The sequence below is a fragment of the Marmota flaviventris genome, chromosome 17 (assembly GCF_047511675.1).
Source record: "Marmota flaviventris isolate mMarFla1 chromosome 17, mMarFla1.hap1, whole genome shotgun sequence".
Classification (NCBI taxonomy): Eukaryota; Metazoa; Chordata; class Mammalia; order Rodentia; family Sciuridae; genus Marmota; species Marmota flaviventris.
The window spans coordinates 30,899,177-30,917,319 of NC_092514.1; the positions used below are offsets into that span (position 1 = coordinate 30,899,177).

The following is an 18,143-nucleotide window of genomic DNA, read 5'->3' on the forward strand; positions in this document are numbered from 1 at the left end:
TCTGTGCAAGGGAATGACATTACATTCTTTTCCTCATTTTGTTATTGGTGCATGATAGTTGTACATAATGGTGGGATTTGTACCTGCATATAATATAACAATATAATCTGGCCAATATCCCTCCCCAGCACTTCCCCCCTTCCTGCATCCCACCCCTATTGCCTTTCCTCTCCTTATCTCCCTTTGATTTTAGGAGATGCACCCCACCAACTTTGTTTTCCTTTTTTCTCTGTAGCTTCTATATAATGACATTACTTTTAACTAAGCTCTGGCTTTGTTTACTCCAAGGGCAATAGGGACAATGATATTTTTGATCCAGAGTTTGATGTATGTAAAAGACAATTCAATATGGCTCTCTGGGTACATGCCTGCTTGACTGGAGGATATCCCCTTAAACTGATGTCTCATTGGTCAATCTACCATGCCTGGCTGAGTGCAGAATAAGTGGAAAACAAGTCGCTATGCAATACAAAATTCTAATTGCACAAAGAAGCAATCAACATTTGGGGCATGCTTACTGCTTTGATTTTGGAGGGGACTAGCTGGCCATATTAACAGAATAAATAACCTTAAATCAAGCTGCTATCCAAAGTCAATGTAAGGGCTTAAGTAACAACAAGAACACTAGCAATTTATTGAACTAGAGATTTTGAACATACACTTCAGAGTAGGGCCCCTCACGGTGGAGAAACATACTTGGTGGGTATGACAATCACGATCATGGGTGTCTTCTGATTCCTGCTATACTTTTACTTGACTTCATTCTTTAGAGAAGTTTTTAAACCTAGGTTATGTTTTTAAATGTTTTCTAGTTTCTCTGAAAATATTATTTTTTCTATTGCAAAAATATGCTTATTAGTTTGAGCTGATCCCTCAGAGAAAAAAAAGGTAGGGAAATTCAACTAAACCTTATTACATTAGTGGAAATCTGCTTTTAATATGTTTTGCCAAGTATTCTGACCCTTTCAGCTAGAAGACTATGGGAGGTAGGAAGTGGGGCAGCACTAGGCATCTCTAACAAGAGCAAAGTGAAGGTGTTGAGGTGATGGAGGAGGTTGACCAGTAAGGTGTGGTTGGGGGTGGGAAAATATTCACGTAGACAGGTAGAAACATTCCCATGGAACTTTGCAAATAAGTGATTTAGAACATTTATGTTGTATAAATGAATACCCCCTCCTAGGATATTTCCCTACAACAACTCATGGATCCAGAAACTGGGACCAATAGGACAGTTGTCACCGAGTTCATTCTACTGGGCCTGGTGGAAACAGAAAAGCTACAGTCCATGCTATTTGTGCTCTTCTTCTTTGCCTACCTGGTCACAGTTGGAGGCAACCTTAGCATCCTGGCAGCCATCTTGGTGGAACCCAAACTCCACACCCCCATGTACTTCTTCCTGGGGAACCTATCAGCGCTGGACATCGGGTGCATCACTGTCACTGTTCCTCCCATGTTGGATCGTCTTGTGTCCCACAAATGTACAATTTCCTATGATGCCTGCCTCACACAGCTCTTCTTCTTCCATCTGTTGGCTGGAATGGACTGCTTCCTGTTGACTGCCATGGCCTATGACCGATTCCTGGCCATCTGCCGGCCCCTCACCTACAGCACCCACATGAGCCAGACAGTCCAGAGGATACTGGTGGCTGCATCCTGGGCTTGTGCCTTCACCAATGCACTGACCCATACTGTGGCCTTAACTACTCTCAACTTTTGTGGACCCAAAGAAGTGAATCACTTCTACTGTGACCTCCCCCAGCTCTTCCAGCTCTCCTGTTCCAGCACCCAGCTCAATGAGCTGCTGCTCTTCGCTGTGGGTTTCATAATGGCAGGAACCCCTGTGGTTCTCATCATCAGCTCCTACATCCACGTGGCAGCTGCAGTCCTGCGAATCCGCTCAGCTGAGGGAAGGAAGAAGGCCTTCTCCACATGCGGCTCCCACCTCACCGTGGTTTGCCTTTTTTATGGGACAGGCATCTTCAACTACATGCGTCTGGGTTCAGAGGAGGCTTCAGACAAGGATAAAGGGGTTGGGATTTTTAACACTGTCATCAACCCCATGCTGAACCCACTTATCTACAGCCTCAGAAACCCTGATGTGCAGGGTGCTCTGAGGCGAGTATTTGTGGGAAGGCAGTCGCTGACCTGAGAAGTGGCAGGATTCCTCCTTTCCTGCCTTTTCTGGACAGGAAACTCTCCCATGAAGGCAACAATCAATTAAAAATGGTCCATAACCATTTCTCCTATCTACTAATGCCTGAAGATTAGTGTTATGTGTTTGTCCTACAAGGAGACCCTGCATAATTCATTCATTTACCCATTCAATAAGTACCTGTTGAATTACTTCTATAATTCAGACTGTCTTTGAAGAAATTGGTGGACAGAATAGACAAAAGTCCCTTGACTTGTGAAACTCACATGCTGTAAAAGTCAGCAAGATTTATTTAAACACCACATATAGTGTATCACACAATGACACTGCTATAAAGAAAAGCAAGTGTGAGGGCTATAAAGTTAGATACTGCCAAGCAAGGTACCTGGGCACATGGCTACCTTATTTTTTACTATGCCCACTTTCTGGGTGGAGTTGAAGCCCCAGAAGCCCTGTATGTCTGGGATCAATGTCCCAAAGGACATTGGAAATGGAAGGGGACATTGGAAATTGGAAAATTCCATTTGGTTCATCACAGCTGAAGTATCTAAAAATGTCACTGTAAAGTTTCCTTCTGGTGGGTATATGAGATTCCCTTCAGACCAGAGTGCAGAAAGTTTTCTTTAAAAACCACAAGCCCAGGACCAGGGATAATCTCACCCAACTTAGCCTTTCACTCCAAGAAGATCAGTTCCTTTCTCCATTATCACATAAGAATCTCATGGATGTTTAGGGGACAGGAATGGAGTAGATAAGGAAAAATTCCACAGAATAGAAATTACATTAACGTACACATGATCCATATTAAGATCAAAAAAATAATGATCCATCTCCACCCTCTGTCATGTACTTTTATGTTGAGAGCCACAGCCAAAGGGGCCCCAGCAAACTTTCAGACTGCCAGCTGATGATTGGCTCACAGCGGCCCCAGCAACTTCTAGCTGATTGGCTCCTCTTCCGTGATGCTCATTGGGCTGTTTCCCTGCCCTTTCAGACCATGGAGCTGCTCATTGGGGGACTTTTTTGGCTCTGCCCATGCGACCCAGCCAATCGGCCTCAAGAGCAGGAGGATTGTGGGAGGTGGAGAGGCTTGGGGTGGGGGGAGAGGCTTGTGGGAAGCCGGTGGTGGCAGTTGGGCTCTGAAGGTTTTCCTGAGGAGCTTTTTTGTTTGGCGTGTGTGGTTCTAAAAATAAAGTTCGTTTCTTTCGACAAGTGGCTCCTGAATCATGCCCAGCCAGACTGCGGCACTTTTATCTATTTGATAGGTCACCTTCCTCACACATATGGCAAAGCCTTTTAAAGAATATTTACACTCCAGCCAGGTCCTTAGCCTTTTCAATGTGAAACGCCCAAGACAACCTTCCTTTCTTTTTAGTGGTCCCTCTCCAACCTCCTTGCTCAGAAATTTTACATATCATTAAATGTCCCTGGGGGTGATAGCAATGTCTATCTGTGTGCTGTGTGTCTTCCTTTCTTCCACACATCCTTCCTCCCCACCACCTTCTCTCTCCTTCATCTTTTTCTCTCTTTCTTTCATAGACTAATCTGAATATTTAATTTAAGGCATACAAGTGAAACTTGCCATTAAATACATCTTCTTATTTGTGCTTGAATTACAATTCCCTTCCATTTCCTAAATATGTTTAACAAGCATACACCACATCTTCCCTGCCTCCTTGCCTGTCCTTCTTTTTTCATTATCCCATTTCTAATCATTCAACTTTTGGTGATGCTTCTAACTTTTTTTATTAATACATCAGCACAGCTCTAACTCAGAACATTTCCTCATCTTGATGTTAAGCCAAACTTTAGCCCATTGTTCCTGATTCCTGTCTTCTCTCCAGTCTCCCTGGGAGGATCACTGACTCTCTTGATGATTCTTCTGGCTCTCCGCTGTGTCGTCCCTGTGCCCGTCCTCTGGCTGCACCTGGGGCTTGGCCTCATTGTGATTTCTTCTCAGAGACCAGAGATTGAAGGATGGACTGAAGTGGATGCAAAGCAAACAATCTGAAAGTGGGAGGTAGAATGGTTTGGAGTAGAGCAGTGGAAATTAAATATGAGGCTATAAGGAGGAGAGTGGAGGATGGGATGGTGTGCAAAAGAGGTAAGAAGGAGGGTCAGAGGTGAGGGAAAAAACATGAAGGAACAGGAGATGAGAAGGGATGAGGGGATTTGGGGAATCAGACAAGATACTTTGGGAAGGTCAATGAGATAACAAATGACTGCAGAATAAATGAAGAATGGGCAGGGAAGGGGGAAGAGGAGGAAAGTCATTGTGTGGAATCCCTTCCATCAGTGTGTGTGACCGACTAATAACCTGCTTCAGCAGCTTTGAGGTCATTGTTGGGCCTTGACCTTCCTACCAAGAAAAACAGAGGTATCGTGATGCCATTACCTGGGTACTTTTCCTCTTCAGCATCCTCTAGCTAGGGGTTGATTATAGAAGGACACAGCATGAGAGTGACATGCGGGAGAGAGCGGGGAAGGATGTGTGTTCCGGGAGATCATCCTCCATGACCATCAGCCATCAAAGCCATCAGCCTCTCTGCCTTTGGGCCCATACCTGACAATTCTGTGTGAAGCACAAGTTGAAGTGTGTCTCTTTCCTGACGCTCTTGAGTCTCCAGATACTTTGGGGTGGAAGACAGTATTCTTCTCTCAAAAGGAAAAATCCTTGTGAACAGAATCTGGGGATGTGGGTTGTACTCACAGCATCCCAGCTCCTCCTCTGCTCTGTGGTCCTGGCAGGTTCCTGACCATGGTGGGCTCATTCCCTCCTGTACAAGGGAGTGGGACAAGATCATCTCTCCACGGTCTTTATGTTTAGTGACATCTGAGTATTATCATCTGACTGTGCACATCAAAAAACATTTTGAGAGCATTATCTACCACCCTTTATATCACTCCATGTACCCCAGGAGCATTTAACACAGCCCCAACTAATCTTACATATGACCCCAAAAGGTCCTCAGGGCCTTGGCAGTGGCTACTTCTGAAAAGTTACCCCTTGCTCATCTTCTGCCCATCCTCCTAGACCAAAATATTTCCTGACAAGTGCAGAAGTTCTATTTCCTTTGGGATTTCTCTCTTTGTACCCCAAATGTATATATACTTATTTTAAGATTTTTCAGAAATGTCATACCTGATTATGGAAACATTTACTTGATAGCATTTGTCAATTAGAAAATAAAAATCAGTATAATAGAAGAAAGGGACCAGGGGTTGGAGGAAGGGAGGGATGAAGGGAGTGCTAGAGAGTGATATTGGCCAAATTATATTGTTATGTTGTGCACATGTACAAATGTGTAACAACAAATTCCATCAAGTTTACAACTATAATGGACCAATAAACAAGTGTATGAGTGTGGGGGAAAATCATACCAAAAAGAAAGCACCAATCAAAAATAAGTAAATAAAGGGCTGGGGATGTGGCTCAAGCGGTATCGCCCTCACCTGGCATGCGTGCGGCCCGGGTTCGATCCTCAGCACCACATATAAACAAAGATGTTGTGTCTGCCGAAAAACTTTAAAAAAATAAATAAATATTAAAAAATTCTCTCTCTCTCTCTCTCTCTTAAAATAAATAAATAAAGAGTGAAAGGAAGATCAGTAGAGGAAGGAGAAGAGGAGGAGAGAGGAGGGGAGCGGTGGAAACAAGGATTGAAATGCAGTAGTCCAAATTCCATGCGTATATGATTTAACCAAAATAAACCCAACTACTGTGCATAATTATAATGCTCCAATAAAAAATAGCTCACAAGAAAGCCAAGTGTTCCTTCACTGTGCCAAAAAAAATCCCATTATTAAGAAGACACAGAGACAAACCCACATAAATACAGCATATCTTATTTAACCCAATGATCTAAAATATCACCATTTTAATATACAATAAAGATTAAGAGTAGATCCAGTGGCCTAAACATGGACGTGCACCTGAGGAACTTCCAGATTCAGGGGCCTAAACATAGACGTGCATCTGATAAACTTCCAGATCCTGGGGCTTAAACATGGACATGCACCTGAGGAACTTCTAGATCCAGGGTCCTAAACACGCACATGGATGCCTGAGGCACTTCCGGATCTGAGGGCCCAAAGATGGATGTGTACCTGAGGAACTTCTGGATCCGGGGTCCTAAACATGGAGGACTGAGGAACTTCTGGATCCGAGAGCCAAAAGATGGACATGCACCTGAGGAAATTCCAGATCCGGGGGCCTAAACATGGAGGACTGAGGAACTTCTGGATCCGAGAGCCAAAAGATGGACATGCACCTGAGGAAATTCCAGATCCGGGGGCCTAAACATGGACGCCTGAGGCATTTCTGGATCCCAGAGCCTAAACATGGACACCTGAGGAACTTCCAGATCCTAGAGCCTAAACATGGACATGCACCTGAGGCACTTCCGGATGCTAAGGCCTAAACTTGGATGTGCGCCTGAGGAGCTTCCGGGATCTGGGGCCCTAAATATGGACGTGCACCCATGGAACTTCCGGATCCTGCTGCTTAAACATGGATGTGTGCCTGAGGTCCAGGGGCCTAAACATGGATGCCTGAGGAACTTCTGGATTGTTTGGACGTGTCCTTGGAACTTCTGGGTCCTTGTGCCTATAAAGGGCAGGCATGACTCTCAGAAGGGACGTGGCCTATGAAGGGGAGCCGAATATGGGGCCTGTTGTGGGGCAGACTGAGCTGTCGCACCCTGAACTTGAATGTGATGATGGCCTCACTTCCCGGCCTTCCCCTGGGTATCACTTCCTCCCCTTCCAGGCAGTGCCGGGGAGGAAGTAAGACCAGGGGCAGGCGCCAGACCCTGAGGAGGGACACCGTCTTTCTCCTTGCTTAGCCAGGTGCCTGGCCTGGCTGGGGACGGGGACGTCTTGTGACATTGGCTACCTCATGCATCCCTGCCCCAGGACCTCAGGGACCACAGGCGGGGACAGTCGTTGATTCTCCCCTGGCTGCTGACCCTCAGCCCCAGGGTCTGCCCAGGGAGAGCTCTGTCTCCCAGAGGGTCAGGGGGCCACTGTGACCTGCTGCTCCTTACCCACCATCATCCTGGGCGAGCACAGTTCAGGACACCAGACGCTACTGAGAGTGACATCTCCTAGATGGGCAGCTAGGGACTTTGCCTCTGTCCCCAGGCCTTGGACACCAGATGATCCCCCAGAGACAGAAAATAACTCCACACTGCCCAAGACTTATTTTGAAGCTTTGGATTCTGAAATTTTCCTGCTGCCACCTTCTTTGTGAAGCCAGTTTTTCAACAGAGACAATATTCCGGGGGGGAGGGGGGGACATGGAGTCAATCAAACCAAGCTGACACATCTGGTCCTCCAAGAGAAAACTGGATTGGAGGGAGAACAGCCATTCTCAATTGGTGAAATAGTGAGGTTCCCTTGTCCTTATGTTGTGTAAGCAACATAAATAATCTGATGTTAACTCATCAAATTATTTTTGAGGAATGCTTGGCTCATAGGAAAACTGATTCTGTTTTATGGAATGAAGTGTTACCTGATTTTAAAATTTTAAATGAAGCCAATTAGGATTGTTAAATCACACTGTCATAATTCTGTTCTTTGATAGCAGAAATAAATACACCTTTAAAAAAAAGATTAAGAAATTATAAGTGAGATATCTTACATTCTTGTTTTTATGCTGTCTTTGGAATCTGATGTAGATTTTAAACTTACAGAAAATCTCAATTGGCTGCTAAAGTTTCATCAGAAATAGTAGATTTGGTTCTTCTCATGAGCCTAGAGCCCAAGTGTCATCCTGAGATCTAGCCCTCCCAGGGCTGGACTGGGGAAGGGGAAGTGTCTGTGCTCATTCACATGGTCTCTGGTGAAATTCAATTCCTCAGTTGTTGGACTGAGGGTCCTGGGGCCTCGCTGGCTGTCGACTGGAGGCTGCCTTCACTTCCTTGCTGCTGGGGCCTCTCAAAAATATGGGTGCTTCTTTCCTCTGATCAAGGAGACAAAGGACCAGAGAGCAAAGAGATGTAAATAATAGTCTATCATAATTCATCTCCAAAAACATATCCCTTTGCTTTTGATATATTCTTTTTATTTAAAAAAAAAATGGCCCACACACAAAGAAGGGGATTGTAGAGAGACATGAATACAGAAGGAAGAATCATTTGGGAGCCATTTTGGAAGCTGCCTACCCACCACCCAAATGCCCATCAGTGGGTGACAGGACACAAATGGAGCATCAATCAACAACAGAGAGGAATGCATGCATACATGTTAAACCATTAGGCTGATGAAAGAAGTCAGGCATAAATGATTCCATTCATCTTAAATTCTAGAAAGTACAAACTAATCTATAGTGAAATAAGCAGATCTGTGGATGCCTAGGTCTTGTAATGAAGGGAAGGATTCATGACAAAGAACCATGAAAGTCAAGAGAAGAAAAACATTCTGCATTTTGGTTGTGGTGGAGTTTAGTATATGTACATTTGCCAAAAATCATCAAATGTTATGTTTTAAGTTTTATGTAAATTATGTTGTATGTAAGTTTTACCTCCATACACCTGTTTTAAAAGATTATTTATAACATGGCAATATTTACATTTAATTCCAAAATACTGCAAATGTAAGTAATGCACATATTTTAGGAGACATATGTGTAATAAAACTACAAAGAATAAATCAATGGATGTGTAACTGATGTGATTCTGCAATCTGTGTATGGGGTGAAGGTGGGAGTTCATAACCCACTTGAATCAAAGTGAGGAATATGATATGTCAAGAAATTTGTAATGTTTTGAACAACCAACAATAAAAAATTAAAAAAATTAAATTAAATTAAATTAAAAAGTCCATGAACAAAAAAAAGAAAATGACAAACACAAAATTCAAGATCATGGTTATTTCTGAAGTAGAGACATACATAAGGATTCCATGTGCCAATGTCAAAGTAAACATAGGGATGAATTTCCAAGTATAAAAGTTTTGTTTGGGAATAATATAAAAATTAGGATTGCAGTCTGGGGCATGCATACATAGACAAGGATGGCCTCCAGTGCATCAAATGGCAAAGGGAGTCTAAGTGTTTTATTAGGAAAGAAGAAAACTATAAGCTGTTTTGAGAGGAAGCTTATTGGCACTCGCAGCATTTTGCAGAAGCTGGTGGGCTCCAATTGGCAGGTGGCTGCAGCTACTAAGTAAAACTAGTTTGAAAATCATAGCAAGAAGTTTCATCTTAAGTTACTAGTGAAACTAGTCAGTCACAGCTGGTTGTTTCATGGGAATGGCCTTGTGGAGTAATTCTTGGAACTGGTGCTGGCAACCTGAATGTTTTCCCCATTGGGCTCTTGGCTCTGTTGTTGGGTACAACTAAAAACTGTATTTATACAATCAATTTTTACATTTCCTTCTTTTAATTAAAATCTTTTTCTGAAAGCATCACTGACCAACCATCCTGAAGTTAGATTTTGATTGTCCCTCAATGCTGGGGATGAACCTGTTCTGGTTGTTGGCCTGGTCCCATGTTGGGTTATAGGGGCCAACTTCAGAGACCCAGGCCACACATGAGGAACAAAGAGGCCAGAAGGAAATTTTCTCAGGGCAAGTCTGTCTGGAATTCAGTGCTGAGTTCCACCTTACTGGTTCTATAGGACTGCCGCAGTCTGGCTGGGCAAAATAACCGGTTGTGGGGTGGGGGGGGAGTGACAAGCAACTTGTGAAGGTTGATACAGTGGGAGCCCCTTTAGTATGGGACAGTAGAGGTATATATACCCTTAACTGATTATACACAGCTTGTTTCAATTAACATCATCCAGATACAGCAATCCTCATCATCTTAACAATTACACACAGCTTAACTCAATTAATATCATCTAGATACAGCAATTAGCCAATAAGGAATCTCTTTCATCTTAATGGCTCGCTGGTGTTACCTCATCTTAATAATTACACACAGCTTAACTTAATTAACATCATCTTAATGGCTCACTGGCGTTACTTCTCAAACCATTCCTCCTAGCATACTGCCAGGCGCCACCTTGACTTGTTTGTGGCTCTCAGCATAGGACCATCTCAAAGACTTAGACTAACATTATCCTGTTATAAGAGCTAACTTTAATAAGATTATACAGACAATCTTGTTATAACAGAGTTTAAATATCATAATGCAAAGCAAAATCAGCAAAAATAGAGCAAACACAGTTTAAACACTAGTTCTGAACCTAGTCTTTAAGGCATACATGGTACTGGAAATTGAGAATATAACATAATAATGATTGAGAAAAAATTTCAAATCACTAATATTAGGAAAGATTAAACATTACTACATCAGAGCAATTTAAATGACAAACATAGGATATACTTTGTACCCATGTAACAAATAAAACTTTGTTTAAATGACAATGTATAGTGCTACTTAGGACAAGGGGAAATGGTTACTACTCCAGACATGGAAAAGCCAGCAGACCTTCTTTATCTCTACCTGCCTTCCCATGTCAGCTTCAGACAGGGAATCCCATTTTATATACTACTAGTGCACGTTGGTAAGAGAGGTGTGCTGACAGGATCCACACTGGTCATTTGCTTTCCACTGACCTCCAGTCAATGTGGGCTTTTATTCCCTAGGACAAATGTTTAACCTTCAGAACTTTTACCTAGCTGTGGGGAAAATGTCTAAGTGTGCTCTAACCACAATAGCTTATCACAATCTGCCACAGCTGAAAAGGTCAGATTCAGCACTATTAACACTAAGAATTCTAAAGAAAAGATATTTTTATTGGAGTGAAAAAGACAAAGAAGAACTCACAGGCACCAGCTTCCATGTAGCATGGCTCCTGTGGGGACCCCACGATCCCACCAGGCAGTGAGCAGTATTCCTGCAGCAGCTGCCCAGTCTGTGGCCCAGCCCCACTTACCACAGGCAGTACCTTCCTCCCTCCCCAGATGTGATGATCAACAGGGAGCTGTTTCTCACCTGCACAACTAGCCCTAGGTTATGGGTTAGAAGTTGGAGCATGCTTTTCATTGGTTCTCCATTTATTTTTTTTAATAACAGAAACAGATAACAGAAAGCCCCACCCACTTTTTAGTATAATGTTGACTAGCACAGTGTGGCCAGTGAAGCACAAGGTTACTTTAGCTTTTGCTTCTGGTACTTAGAAGTTCCTAAAGCTTCCTCTGCTTCCCATGTGTCACAAGGCAAAGAAACACAAACAAAACAAGTGTTCCTGCTCACACTTGGAGAAAATGTAGACTGGTGCAACTTTGCAGAGGCCAATTGAGGAAATGTATCAAAGCCCCCTGCCCCCCCCCAAAATAAATTTTTTTGACCCAACAATTCCAGTCACAAAAGAATATTTATGCTATCATTTCATTTCTATAAAGTTAAAAGAAATAAAGAAAACAGGGAAAACTAATATATGGTGCTAGTTGTCAGAATAGTGGTTACCCCATGGGGAAGATAATGATTGGAAGTGGTCATGAAAAAGGTTTCTGGGGTGCTGGTTATTTTCTGTGATTTTTGTTATCTTTGTTGTTTTGTTTTGTTTTTATCTTGATGTGGATTATAGGTATGTTCAGTTTGGGAAAGCCATCAAATCTTATACCCATAATATCCCACCTTTATATATGCCAATTTATACTTCAAAAAATCAAAAACAAAGGAGAATTTTCCATATTTCACAACTATAGGTTTTTCATAGTAAAAGATAGTATTGGTGCCTGTATTCATCTATTTTCCATTACTATAATGAAATATCTAAGGCTGGGTGCATGATAAAGAAAAGAGGTTTACTTAGCTCACAGTTCTGGAGGTTCAAGGGCATGGCACTAGCTCTGGTAAGGATCTCAGAGTAGATGGAAACAAAATGGTAGAAATATTGTTAGAGCAAGAGATCACACGAAAAGACAGGAAGCCAGAGAGTGAGGAGCAGCCAGTAACAGCCAAGCATTAGGCCCTCCACTGAAAGATCCCCCCACCTCTTGACATCACCACACTGAGGACCAAATCTTCAACACATGAACCCTGGGAGGACAACCCATATTCCAATCATAGCAGAACCCAATGTAACTAAAGGAAAAACCCTATTTTCCATATCACTGTGATACAAAAACAAATCTAGACGTAAGTAAGGAAAGACTTTATTCCAAAAGATTGTTGCAAATGAGGAACCCTTTGACCATAAGATCTGCACGTGTCAGGCTGCTAGAATTTTTTTTTTTCTAATAGAAAGTAGTTCACAGGACTAGAAAGTACAAGGTGTGGTAGTGTGATCTAGCCTTTTAACAAAAAGTCATTTTCCCTGAAGTTAGCTGGGAGTTTGCTTTGGGTTCTGATGTTTGCATAACCTTTTTGGTGAGTCAGAGTTCAGTGTCCTGTGGAGAATGGAGACGCTTAACTGAAATTCAGTCAAGTCAATAGCTATTAGCAACATCCAAGATATGGAATCAACATAAATGTCAATCAATGGATGAATGGATAGAAAAACTGAAATATATGTTCCAATGGAATATGATTCAGAACATTATTCATGATAAGAATGATATCCTATCATTTATAGCAAAAATGAAAGGAATTAGAGGACATTATGTTAAATAAAATAAGTCCAGCATCCAAACACAAATACCATATATTCTTTCTCATATGTGTATGGTAGAAAATGTTGACCTGAGCGAAGATTTGTTTACTAGAGGGTTCAGGGAAGGCGGATAGAGGGAGATGGATAACAGGTACAAAAACACAGATCGAAGAAATAAGTTCTAGAGTTCTAAAGTACAGAGGAGTGACTATAATTCACAACAATTCATGACCTATTTTATAAATAATTAGAAGAATTCAAAGGCTCCAAACACTAAGTAAGGATAAGGATATACAAACATTAATTACCTCGTTTGATCAGTACACATTGTACACGTCATGCTGAGAAACCTGGATGTCATATATAGAAGAATGAAAATAGATCCCTACTCACACCTTGAAGAAAATCCAACCCAAAGTAGTTCAAAGACCTAGAAATTATACCAGGAAATTTTCAACTGCTAGAAGTAAACACAGGGACAATGTTCCAACATATAGGTGCAGGCAGTGACTTCCTTCATAGGTCTCCTAAAGCTCAGGAAGTAATACCAAAGAATTCATAGGTGGAATGGCATCAAATTAAAAAGCTTCTGCATAGCAAAGAAAACAAGAATGTGAAGGGAGAGGCTACAGAATGGGAGAAATTTTTGCCAGTTACTCTTCCAACTAATATTATAAATATGTAAGGAGCTCAAAACATACCACTTAAAATGAAATAATCCAATCTACAAATTAGGCAAAAGAGTTAAACAGATGTTCTCAAAGAATTAATTTAGATGGCAAAGAAATATATGAAAAAATATTCAAAATTTTTGGCAATCAGGGAAGCACAAATCCAGACTGCTTTGAGATTTCATCTTGCTCCAGTTAGAATGGCAATCTTCAAGATACAAGTAATATTTAAGGCTGGTGAGGGTACAGGGAAAAAGGCATCACACTGTTGGTGTGATTGTAAATTAGCACAAACCACTATGGAAATCAGTATGGAATTTTCTCAGTAGACTAGGAATGGAACCACTATATGACCCAGCTACCCCACTCATTTGTGTTTAATACTCAAAGAATTAAAGTCAGCACAGTCTAGTGATACCTACATACCCATGTTTATGGAAGTGCAAGTCACAATAGTCAAGTTATGGAAACAGCCTAGATGTCTGTCCACAGGTGAATGGGTAAAGAAAATGTCTCTATGCACAATGAAGTTTTATTCAGCCAGAAAGAATAAAATCATGCCATGATAGATGATATAATTATAGAACTGGAGAGCATCATGTTAAGCAAAATAAGGCAGACTCAGAGAATCCAGGGTAGTATGTTTTCTGTCATGCATGGAAGCTAGATAGAAAAGAGGGGAAAGAGAGGATCTCCTGAAAATTGAAGGGAGACTAGTAGAAGAAATGGATGGGGGGGGAGGGAGCAGGAGATGGAAATGGGAGAGACTGGGGAATGAAATTGATCAAGATATGTTGTGCACATGCATGAATATATCACTATGATTGACATTATTATGTTTCATTCTTATGCATCAATAAAAAAATTGTTAAAGCTGAGTGACTCTCCTGTAAGAGAGATGTAGACCCATCTAGGAGCAATAAGATCATGAATTTAAGCTATGAAAGAAAAGAAAAAGTGCTGCCCATTTCTGGGATTTTTGAAAAGGAGGAGGAATTATCAAAGGGATAGATAGTAGAGAATCATTATGGGAGGCTGCTTGGTTGCAAGGGTAGAATTAAGTTGATATGAAGAATGACGTTGGAAGGAATGGAGGAGAAGGATGGAAGGATGAGGAAAGGAAATAGACAAGAAAATCCTGTGTGTGTTTATTCCAATGTCTTTGGTAGAAAGTAACCATCTCATGATGTCATTTGCATCACCTCAAATTCTTAGAAATGTTGTCTACTTCAGGAAATTATCTGCTATTGGGATCTGGAGAGGTCCTCAGTTTCCGATCTCCAGCTGCAGTAGATTTTCATTATAAGTAGCTCTTGTGTTTTTTAAAATTGTGAGGCATGCATCCAGAGTCGAATCCCCTCAGGATTGGCTGTTGTATTAGCCATAAGAAGGGCAGCACAGGGCCCTCTGAACAGGGTTTAGAGTTAATTTTTCAATGATATCATTTCCAGAGAACAAAATCTCCAACATCTTGGTTGTGGAGTGGTTTAGGTGGAAGGGCTGGAACAAAAAGGAGCCTTGAGCTGATTAGAAATGTGGATATAGTTTACAAGATCTTTGCAATATTTAAGAATGTCTGAATTAAATCGATTGGAGTCTTCTATTGCCTGAGTTGAAGGGGGCAGTTTCATAGTTCTGCTAGTAATATTTTATTAATCTAATGTGGTCTACCAGGGGAAGATTGGAAAGCAATTAAGACAAGGACAAGACCTTCAGCCATGGAAGATTGAGTTCCCTGAAACTTACTTCTTGAAGAATATCTTGTTTGCTTCAAATTTTTGACAATTATGAATAAAATCTTTATAAACACTCATACAGGTTTTTTATGTGGACATAATGAGTTTAGTTCCTATGAATGCAATTTTTCCAGATCATATGACAAAAGTACATTTAGTTTTTCTTGGGGGGAGTGGGGTACCAGGAATTGAACTCCAGGGCACTGGGCCACATCCCCAGCCCTTTTTAGATTTTATTTAGAAGCAAGATCTCACCTATGCTGAGGCTGGCTTGGAACTCACAGTCCTCTCCTGCCTCAGCCTCCAGAGCCACTGGGATTACAGACATGCACCACCGCACTCCCGCAGAGGTACATTTAGTTTTGTAAGAAACTTTCAAACTGTCTTCCATAGTGGCTGTGCTATTTTGCATTCCCAGCAACCATGAATGAAAAGTCCTCTGGCTCTGCATCCTGGTCAGCATTTGGTATTGGCAGGTTTTTTTTTTTTTTTTTTTTTTTTTTTTTTAATTTCAGCCATGCTAATAGATACATAGTGATTTTCATTATAGTTTTAAGTTGAAATTTCCTAATGACATTATGGAAAATATTTTTGTTTTGTGTATCAGTTAAAAATAAAAAATAAATACCTGAAGAGAGAGGGAGGGAGAGGGAAAGAGAGAAAATGTATGAGGAGCAAATCAGCTCTCTCATTTATGCTAAGCCTCTAAGTCCAACAATGGGTGTAGCTTGTGTTAGGCCAGGTGGAAAGGAGCACAGTGTGGCACAAGAGGATGGAGGCCAGGAGAAGTGGTGTGAATGCACTTTGACACGAACTGTGCTGCTATGAACACTGATGCAGCTGCACCCTTATAGTATGCTGGTTTCATATATTTTGCCTGTATATCAAGGAGAAGGATAGTTGGGTCATACCATTGTTCTATTTTTAGTCTTGTTGTTTTTTTTTTTTTTTTTGGAGAAATCTCCATACTATTTTTCAGAGTGGTTGTACTGATTTGCAGTCCCACCAAAGTAGGAGTGTGCCTTTTACCCCACATCCTCGACAACACTTCCTATCATGTGTATTCTGGATAATTGTTATTGTGACTGACATGAGAAGAAATCTTAATGTAGTTTCGATTTGTATTGCCCTGTTAGAGATGTTGAACAATTTTTGATGTGTTGTGTTGACCGATTGTATTTCTTCTTTTGAGAAGTATGTGTTTAGTTCGTTTGCCCATTTATTAATTGGATTATTTGTTTTTTGAGTTCTTTATATATTCAGGATATTAATGCCACATTTGAGGAGGAGGTGGCAAGGATCACCAATTTGTAGGCTCTCTCTTCATGCTCTTAGCTTCTTCCTTTGCAGTGCAGTTTTTAATTTGATGCCATCCCACTTATTGGTGTTTGGTTTTATTCCTTGCACTTTAGGAGTCTTGTTAAGGAAGTTGGTTTCTGTGCCAACATGTTTGAGGGTTGGGCCTACATTTTCTCCTAGAAGTTACAGAGTTTCTGGTCTAATTCCTAGGTCTTTGATCCACTTTGATCTGGCATTTATGCAGGGTGGGAGATAGAGGTCAAGTTTCAGTTTCTTCTATATATGGTTTTCCAGTTTAGCCAAGCTATGGAATGAACCTAGGTGCCCTTCAACAGAAGAATAGATAAAGAAAGTGTGGTATATATACAGAATGGAGTATCACTAAGCCATAAACAAGAATGAAATCATGACATTTGCTGGTAATTGAATGGAACTGGAGACTATCATGCTAAGTGAAATAAGCGAGACTCAGAAAAACAAAGGTTGAATGTTTTCTATGATATGGAGAAGCTAGTCCCAATAAGGGGGGAAAGAAGGAGGGGGAGATGAAGGATGTGAGTATTCCATCAAAAGAGAAGAAAGCTTTATTAACTAGATGAAGGAGATTAAAGGGGAAGGAGAAAAGATGGGATAAGGGAAGAAGAGTGGAATGAATCTGACCTAACTTTCCTATGTACATAGATGAATGAATATACCACAGTGAATCTCACCATCATGTGAGATTGTAAAGACACTTATGATAAAAATAAAAAGTAAATAAAGTAAATGGAATGGAACAGGTGGAGGGAGGAGGGGAGGGAAAAGAGAAGTACCGGGACTGAATTAGAGCAAATTATATCCTATGCTTTTATAATATGTCAAAATGAATCCTAATGTTATGTATATAACTAATGTATAACTAAAAAGAACCAATAACATATTTTTAAAGGGTATATACTTAAAATGGTGCTGGGCAGTAAGATGAAGACTTAATAAATGTTGAATATTAAATTTTACATATATCATATGCATTTCATATAAATACATTGTTCTAAATAAAGTATCAAGTCCTTTGGGGCTAAAAAAAGAATGAACTTTGAGATGGGAGGGTTTTTTTTCTCTTTTTTTATTAGTTACACATGACAGTACAATGATCTTGACATATCATACATTTGAATCAACTGGAGTATAATTTCTCATTTTTCTGAGTATACAGGTTGCAGAATCACATTGGTCATGCAGTCACGTATATTCACATAGCAATAATAGTGTCTATTTTATTCTGCTGCCCTTCCCTTTCCCCCTTATCCTCCCCTTCCCTCCCATCACTTCTCTCTACCCAATCTAATGTGACACACTTCTTTTTTATTTTTTCCCCTCACATCATACATGTATTCTGTATAATGATGAGGGTCTCCTTCCATCTTCCCTGCAATTCCCCTTCTCCCTCCCTTTCTCTCCCACCTCTCTTCCCTATTTAGTGGTAATCTTCTTCTCATGCTCTTCCTCCCTATCCCATTTTGAGTCATCCCCCTTATATCAGAGAAGACATTTGGCATTTGTTTTTTGGGGGGATTGGCTAACTTCACTTAGCATAATCTGCTCTAATGCCATCCATTTCCCTGCAAATGCCATGATCTTGTTATTTTTTAGTGCTGAGTAATATTCCATTGGGTATAAATGCCACATTTTTTTATCCATTCATCTATTGAAGGGCATCTAGGTTGGTTCCACAGTCTAGCTATTGTGAATTGAGCTGCTA

General features: G+C 40.9%; 1 protein-coding gene across 1 annotated transcript; it reads left to right on the forward strand.

The window, feature by feature from the left end:
* The first annotated feature begins 1,189 nt into the window (after positions 1-1,189).
* On the forward strand, positions 1,190-2,149 carry LOC114084453 (olfactory receptor 3A2). The gene has a single exon (XM_027925543.3). The coding sequence runs from the start codon at positions 1,202-1,204 to the stop codon at positions 2,147-2,149; it is 948 nt and encodes a 315-aa protein (XP_027781344.3). The 5' UTR covers positions 1,190-1,201.
* The last annotated feature ends 15,994 nt before the right edge of the window (positions 2,150-18,143 follow it).